This window comes from Glandiceps talaboti, chromosome 17 (assembly GCF_964340395.1).
Source record: "Glandiceps talaboti chromosome 17, keGlaTala1.1, whole genome shotgun sequence".
In the NCBI taxonomy this organism is placed as follows: domain Eukaryota; kingdom Metazoa; phylum Hemichordata; class Enteropneusta; family Spengelidae; genus Glandiceps; species Glandiceps talaboti.
Genome location: NC_135565.1, coordinates 11,550,056 through 11,559,241, shown reverse-complemented (window position 1 = coordinate 11,559,241; position 9,186 = coordinate 11,550,056). Strand labels below are relative to the sequence as shown.

The window sequence follows — 9,186 nt, the reverse complement described above, 5'->3', positions numbered from 1 at the left end:
AAAACCACATCTGGTCTTTTTTAATTGAGGATATTGGGTATTAAACCACGATACTGCAGTGTCAGTGTACACATTGTAAAACTATCATTTTAGAGTCCTATTACACACGTACATAGAAATACGCATACTTTCACACAGTTCATTAGTACCTGGCACCTGGAAGCAATCTACTTCTTTATGCTATTGTTAACAAGTGATAACTACAAACTGGTTGTATTTATACTTTGATACAGGTAGTTCTTTTTTTATACATGATTCAAAACTAAAATATTTATATATGTAAATTCTACGTATGTAAATTCTATTATATGATTTCAAGTTATAAGAGTGGCGTATCACTGGATGATTACTCAGGGTCCAGGGCCTGAAAAGACTGAACTTTGTACTACAAATTCTCGAAGAAACTTCTCAGTGTGTGTGGTAATATTCACACTTCGATTCCTCAGCAAGATCAATTTATTGAGAGCAATATCCCACCAATTTCGGATTTTGGCTCATTGAGATTATGGTATACAACTAATATATACCTACATATAAATGGAGATATGCGATGAGAGTAAAGTGTTAATACGTCAACATCTCGCCCCCCCCCCCTCCTCCCTCCCTCCACCTCCGCTTTGGGTGTAGAACTGATTTTATTAGCACGTCATTCAAACATTCATCGATTCAAGCTGGTGGTGGAGATAACTAATTTTAAAAAACTGACATGTACTTGAATGACCAGACCTCGCCTGAACCGATGACTCGTCCTTACCTGACGAAAACTAATCAGAGTTTGTGAGTTTGTCAAACCTTCTGATCTAGGTTTTATGTTTGTCTTTTGGTGATGATATACATTGTTTCGTCCTAAATGAGATTAACATGTGCGTGATGAAGTTAGGGAAGTGATTTATTTACATTCAGGAATGTATTGACTAGCAACACTCTTTAGAAAGTACCTTAACGTGGGAACAACTATACTCACTTCCTTAGCAACTGAAAGTCTGTGACGTCAGAAATGTTTGAAGCACATATGCAAATATAGACAACCATATTGAAATAGTATGTCGAAAATTTAATAGATGAAATATAAGAAATGAATAAATAAATAATCCTTCACTATGCCAGATGAAAATAATTTTGCCCAAACACTTATTCTTGATACACTAGCTGTTATTTACTTTATTTGGCAATCTTTTTTTTTTCTAAGGCGCCATACTTTTACTTTTCACTATACCTTATCCTTGCTTGCACAGTACATCCTACAGACAAAATTAAGCTTTGGAATCCGAGCAGAATCGATATTTTTTTGCTAAATTTTATAACTCAGTGGAGCACTTACACTTTTCTTGTGAGCGCATGATTGATTCAGTAAAATATTTTCCATGTCTGAATTTAAGTTTTGATGTTGTGTAGTAATGCCAAATGTTAACGAATGAAATTGTGGTACCCTTGTATAAGGCACGTTAAACCTGTCCTTGCTGCAACTGGAATTTTTTTTTTCTTCAAAATAGCCCAAAATGTATTGAATAAAAATTATTACTTATAAAAAGATATTGTATCTGTTAATTAGTTAATCTGCTAATTAGTTTAAAGCTCATTTTTGAATCTGTCACCAAGTTACAACTGTGCCGATGTGACTGGAGTATCATTTTAGGATCAGACAACCACAATATATTCACTGAAAATTTTTAAATTACCAATAATTCGAAAAATTGTACATGTTAAACAATGGTCAATATTATCCATACGCATGATTACAGAAACAGGTTACAGTTGTGGTTATCGTTGAGGGCGCTGATTTGTGGGTGCGGACGCAAAAAAGATCAATTTGACATTGTTCACGGTGTAAGATATTACGAGTAAGTTATAGTACCTAACAAAACATTTTCAAAAAAACACGTTAAGTTGCAGCTGGCTCATGAATAGCGAACCCATTTTTCTATATTTTTCGAAAGTTACGTGGGTTGAAAGATGATACTGTGATTCTAATGATATCATACAAAACTCTACTCACTCCCGAGAGTATACCTCATAAATGCAAAGAAAAACGAAGCAAATGCAATAAAAATCTGGAAACCGAATACGAAACACACAAACACAAACAAATCACTCCACTGTACAGAAAACAAAACTATATTAAACTTGAAACAACCCACATATAATAAATTTGACCGGAATTTCCTGCATGCAGGTTAACGTTCTTACATGCATGGGTTCGGTTTCGACATATGTTTACGATATTGTCAATACAATGTTGACGTACTTGATACAAACTGAGGTTTTTAAGTGGGCTATTAAAAGTTGTTAAATCGAGTGTCAAGACAAGAAGTTTGGTAAAAAGTTGACATTTCAGGATTAACCCGCCATTTAGGGCTTCAATCATAACACTTGTGATTTCACGCGGGTAAAATATGTTGTAAATTAGAATGCGCTCAAATATACTGAACGTAGACAATATATACAAACAGTTATTCGCCATTATAAATGTATGACAGCGTCGTTTCTAAGCTACAATACCTTACACGTGCCAAACAATTACAACCAAGTCTGTGGTTGTATGGAAACTGTAATCTACATAACATCCTTATATTTGAACCAAGCGACAACCCCCCCCCCCCCCACCCCACCCCTCTCCTTTGCGTATATGTATGCAGCTTTAATAGTGGAACCGTCATTGAAAATAATGTTCGCATTTATCAATACATGTGAGATAAGTAAGTTACAGTGTATCATTCTCATTCGTTCACTAAGTAACCCAACCTCCACAATGTTGTAGTGTTTGGTAAACAGATCATGAATGGAGATATTTGTTTTGACTAAAGTATAACATGTTATCTCCTATAGTAATACAATGTTGCAACGGCGGTCTAAAACAAATACTACAGACTCAGTAAGTTGGCACCCTGTAACAAGGGGCATTTTTAAAAGAAAAAGAAAAAGCTAAAGGTTGTTTCAATTAAATGATATTGCGTTGACTACACTTTCCATACAACCTTGGTTGTATTTCAACCTTATTTTAACATTTAAATGCTCCGGATTCAGAGAGTGTACTATTTTCTGCGAATGTTTCGATGTGACGACAATTATGTATACATGTACTACCAAATTGACGCTGAGTCGGAGAATTTCCAACATTCATGAAGCTAGTAATTATTTTAACTAATTCAGACAAATTCTGTAAAACATCAACTGAACTTTATTTTACATACTTTACTTCTGTTTTGTCTCGTTTGAATTTGATGACAGAGTTTGCATGACGTAATATCCGGTTAACTGAAGTACTCATGTAGGTCAACTTAACGTTAACGTTGCTGGGTGTTGTCGATTTGCTAGTACCTTCTCACGCTTTCGTAGACCAGCATCACTATTAAACTAAAAAAAAACAATCCACGTTTAATAACATTTATACTGAATTGAGGTTGACGTTTGCAAAATAAAATGGAAAACTTTGTGTAAAGTGATGTCCTACATTGTTATGTGGAACTCTGACGCTCGTGGTGCCAAAGGTGTTTAAAGGTAGTGACTGATCAAAGGTCATGACAAATGTCACTTCGAAATTTTCATTTTTAACCACCCACAAATCACACAAAAAATACCCGTCGTCAATGAAACTAGTTTAACAATGCATACAAATGTTAATGACGGTACCTACGCGACCTGCCACACGAGGCAGGTTGAAAGCAGAAACAGTTCTAGCTAGTGTCACGTTCTTGGAGAGTCCCTCGTTTACTGACCAGGTCAAGTTTCGAACTATACGGGTTGCATATATACTAGTTAGTATAATAGATGGTCATTTCGTTTGGAGGTTGTGGCAGCTTAGCAGTTCTCACGTATGTACACGGTAGGTTTTTTTTTTTAAAGTTTTAGTGACTTATCTTGTATTTGGCGTTTTACTGTGTGCGTTCTTAGTAGTTGTTAATCACCTCACGATGTACTCAATGTTACTCTTATTGGCTTAAGCTAGCCGCAGGGTTGAAACTTAACGGTCCACGTTTTACAGTGTCTCGGATGACGTCCTCAGTGTTACGAGACGACATGTTGCAACGGGCATTTCCTAAATTGTCGTGATTGTGGTGTATCTAAGTCACAACATAGTTTAAGCATCGACTCTCCACGTTGAGGGTCTATGGTTTAAGTCTGGGCAAAATGCAATATTATTCGGTAGGAAACTAGAAATTTCCTCGAAAATTGCCGCTGTACTGTTTATTCTCTATCTTGTAAAGCTTATAAATTTGTATTAGCGTTGAACTACCTGCTCCGATTTCTGAACATAACGCAAACGAGTTTTCCGCTTGAATTGCAAACGAGCTCGAATTCTCCGCTGACCATTTTGGTCGTTCATGAACTTATGGCACGATTTATGGTCAATTTAGAACAAGACGCGAGCTGAATACTCGAATACCTTTACTCGGAATCTTCAGTATTTTGTTTCATCTCCCCCCCCCCCGTCATGTGTATAAATATCAGAAACGATAGAGAAGAATTCGAAGTGCAGTGGTCAGTCTGGTATATATGAGTAACTGTTGCAAACAACAACCGAACAAACATACTAAAAACAATTAATTTGTATATAATATCATAATCATATCTGATCAAATTTAGACACGGGGTTCATAAACAGGGAGTATGTTTATCATGCAAGTTTAAGAGATTTGCATATACAAAACATTATATCTTATTTGCAAAGAATTTGATAACATGATTTTGGCGGGAAAGTACAGAATATACAATATATTTTCGTCAGAACGGAATAATATGGGAAATCAACAACATATATTTGAGAAACGCACTGAAAGAAACTGAAATTTTTACCGCCAGGAGATCCTACAGGTTCGACCTGCCACATGAGGCTATAGATGAACACATTGATAGATGTCTGGGAGATTCCCTTATACTGTACACATCATTCCTCGGTCGAGTTTCGTTCTGAACACTGGTACCGATTTGTTGATACGTATTTAGCATGCAGGTAGAAGCAGTTCCTATATAAGTTTATCTTGTCCTCGATTGTCATTTAAAAAAAAAAGTTTTCGTAGTGTGTATTCCATTTTTGAATTGTTTTTGAATGACGACAACGATTAATAACAGCACGTGTTATATACTTAGTATAATTTGCATACAGTATTGTCGTGACAGGTTTAGTTAAAATGTCATCCGTTTTAACTTCTACAGAGTTGTTCTTAGTCACCATATAGTGAATGTGTTGGCCAGTTTCCAGGAAGGAATCCATAGAATAGCTAGAGATTGCATTACAATTATTGCAGTCAATTGAATTTGGTTGTATGTGTGTACCCCATTACACGTTGTAGCCCGACCTTGATTGACCGCTAGAAATCAGTGCTATCAGTTTAGCTGTATGCTCACGTTTACACAGCAGTGCACATTTAACATGCCTAGCTTTTTCTGTTTCACGACATTTATCGTGATCCCAATACTCGTACCCGCTTTTACTTGGTCTTTCTCTGGTTCTGCCTATGACGAACTTCCCGAGAAGTTCAAGTTTGGTGTAAACTCCTAAACAACAATAAGAATAAGACATGAGCTGAATCGGAAATTTCACAATTGACCAACTCCAGACTTTTGCACTTTATTTCTTCTTCCTTGTAGCACGTACAAGACGTCCGCTTGTCATCACGACATCGAGATCTCACATACAACATTCTTGTTCTCTGTGTTTTGTCAATATAGGAAAACATGGACCGAGCTAGCAGTGTTCAAACCGCTGAAGATACAGGTATTCCACCCGAGTACAATCTCCGAACATGTCAAGCTAGGCTAAATCACCCTGCACTGCCAGAAGCGGCGTCTACACATCAGCGTAACGCTTTCCCCAAAGGTAAACTGTAATATCTTATGTCAGATAGAGTGCCACCAGATATTTTCCCGCCAAAATCTCTGAACAACAATTCTCATTTTTCAGCATATTGCCGACTTATCTGAATCTAATTTGAACTCAAAATGATTAAAATGAGACATGTTTCGGAATTGAAGCCAAATATAGGTTTCAAAGTGACCTCATAAATAATGAGTTTCCGTACATTTGTTTAGTTCTGTGTTGAAGATTTACTAAAGGGTAACAATTCCAAGACTTACCGTAAAATCCAATACGAAGAGTTGAATCTTAGAAATGTTTAATACGGTACAATATAAAAATCATATTTAATAAACACAATTTTAGACAGATTCATAAACAGGGAATATTTTGTATCATCATCATCATCATCATCATCATCATCATCATCATCATATCATCATCATCATCATCATCATCATCATCATCATCATCATCATCATCACCACCACCACCACCACCACCACCACCACCATCATCATCATCATCATCATCATCATCATCATCGTCATGTACCACCATCATCATCATCATCATTGACGCCAGTCCTCTCCCATATTGATAACAATTGGCGTAATAAGTTTAATATTTCGTAATGTATGACAGATAAGATATTTAAAATTGCAACTATACAAAATCTAACGGAATGATATTTGCATATCTGAATAACTGTTGTTGTCGCTACGCCGTTGCTATAGGAAGTTATTTTTTGTTGATTTCAAGTTGTTTTCCTCACGAGGCGTGACTCAGAGAGGCACAAATCACGTGATGTGTTAACATTGTTTGTCCTTGTAACCAAGGTCATTCCGTTGATATACTATAGAAACGTCTTGACGCGCTTGATCTGTTTTGGAGCACACAGAGTCTAGTAGAGTTATTGTTGAGACTTTGCATTTCTTTAATGTTACCGTCACGTGATTTTACTATACACATTCGAGTAAATAGAAACAGGAGTATATCATGATGCTAAGTATATGTTATTTACTAAATACGATTACGGTTCTATGTTTTGCTGGGAGATGTCATTCTTTTTGAATTCCCGGTAATAATGGATTACTTAATGAATGTCCAAAAATACTCGAAATAAAATCGCTTCCATGATGTCGATGTCCAGCCTAGTATCACAAAGCTCTCTGATTACTATGACAACGCGGTTGTTTACATCTCAGCCGCAACTTAATCATAATACATCAGAATACATCACATCACATCACATCACATCACATCATATACATGTAACATCACATGATATAACATGACATAACATAACATAATATAACATAACATAACATTACATAACACTCACCAAATAATGTCACGTCACTTGATCATACCACACAGCCTGAACACTGTATCACGTCAATTTCATTATTATATTTATTTGTATATTTACCTCCTATCCCTTATAAAGCCTAAAACTTGAACACTATTTGGTTCCGGTTACCCTATCCCACCTAGTTTTTCACTGTCGACCCTCAACGCTTTTTAACGTATTCGAAAAAAAATAAAATAAAATCGCGAAAATTGTAAAGTCTCGCGAGAAATAAGCTTAGTGGATGGGGAAACTGACAGCAACTTTTAAATTAATAAAACACACAATGTAAAACTTTTCTTCCAATAAGTAATGTACATCTGATTAGAAGACACCAATAATACAGACCACATGGAAAACATAACTACCTGGACTAGACACTCACATTTCAACAAACTTGTTATCAAATGTCTCAGAAACAAAGTTCCATCCTATATTTCAGATCTATTGACTACAAACTCCTCAATTCATTCGCACAATACTAGAAGCAATTACCATATCCCAAATGCGCATAATAGATCTTTTGCATATAGGGCATCCATTGTTGCAAACAATAGAATCAAATAGCTTTATGTTTTTTTATGTGTCATTGTAGATTTTATTTTCCACCTTACTGTTTTTATTGTATGTGTTCTGCTTTATGTACATTTATATTTTTTTTTTCTTTTAACATCTGCACGAAAACCCATTTATGGATGCAGTGTTTTAAATAAATTAAATTAAAAAAAAAAAAAAAAAAAACATATGAAAAAAAAAAATAATAATAAAAATTCCACCTACCCCACATATTCTAAAATTGAGCGTAATCGGAACCACACAATTGTTTTAGGCCAAAACGTAGTATTCGTAAATATGAAAATAAAAGTATAATATACCATCAAATTAAAACATTCCATTTGAAGTACCTTCTAACCAAATTGTAAATAGCATCTCTCTCCCCTGAAAATTCGTTAAGCGACAAATGTGAAATCTGTATGTTTTCGATATTCTGAGATATACTACCAGGCGCTAGAACGCAATGCCGAGTTTTTTTGGCTAATACTGTATGTCTGTATTTTAACAAACAATTCGTGTTTATATTTCTCAATATTCAGACCCTCGTGATTGGTCGCGGGATCACGTGATAGAATGGTTGCTATGGGCAACACAGCGCTACGAAATTCCAGAAGTTGATGTAGAAAAATTTCACATGAATGGTAGAGGTCTCGCGTATCTACCAAAAGAAGGTTTCGTCAGAAGAGCGCCATGCGGAGGGGAAAAGTTGTTTGAAGATTTCCAGCGAAGATTTGCCAGTGCTATTTTGGAGAAGAAAAATGTCCCCAGAGTTTGAGTACTGCTTCACCTGCTAGTTCCAAGTTTCGCAATAATTTGTTGAGTTTTATCATGATGCTTGTTTACTTCTACATATCATTAAACGTCTAAAAACAGATACTCTAAGAAAAATGTACCGTTTCTAGCGGCCTGCGTGGTAAACAGATGTCTACGTGATCACAGTGTGATCTTTAAACCTAAAGATCTCTTTTACTGTTGTGCGGTACATTACTTATATTGCTACAAATGGAAATCCAACACAATCAGAATTACCAACAACAAATACAAAGAGACATGTCAATTTATGATTTTTCGTTGTTGTAATTAAGGGATAGTTTGATCGTGAGATTTCTTCCCCTACATATAGGGGTATGTATGCGATTGACTGCCGATAGACTCAGACACTTTCGGAAAAGTTGACAGTCTCTGACGCCCTCTTTGTTACCGAGACCCCATATTCTACTGAAACTATAGAATACACAACACATACACAATAAAAATGACTGGAGCAGATGTCCGTCGACTAAATGTGTCAAGGTGGTTAAAATATACAAACAGATGTTTGGAACTCAAAACTCAGACTTTGGTGTATTTCGAATTCATTGGTTACCAATCTATTGCATGGCATTTCATATCATACACGAATTTCTACTGAGAGGTCACGTGATTGACTGGTTATCACTAAAACTATTACTATGGGAACTTGTTGATGGTAACAAAACATCATCTG

General features: G+C 35.8%; 1 protein-coding gene across 1 annotated transcript in view; it reads left to right on the top strand.

Moving 5' to 3' along the window:
- LOC144448550 (protein C-ets-1-like) overlaps positions 1-8,840 on the top strand; it is a 14,356-nt gene extending 5,516 nt beyond the window's left edge. The window contains exons 2-3 of the mRNA XM_078138825.1: positions 5,671-5,818; positions 8,240-8,840. Of these exons, the coding sequence (XP_077994951.1) occupies positions 5,677-5,818; positions 8,240-8,475 (378 nt within the window). The 5' untranslated portion in view covers positions 5,671-5,676 and the 3' untranslated portion in view covers positions 8,476-8,840. The remainder of the gene's footprint in view (positions 1-5,670; positions 5,819-8,239) is intronic.
- Positions 8,841-9,186: the final 346 nt, after the last annotated feature.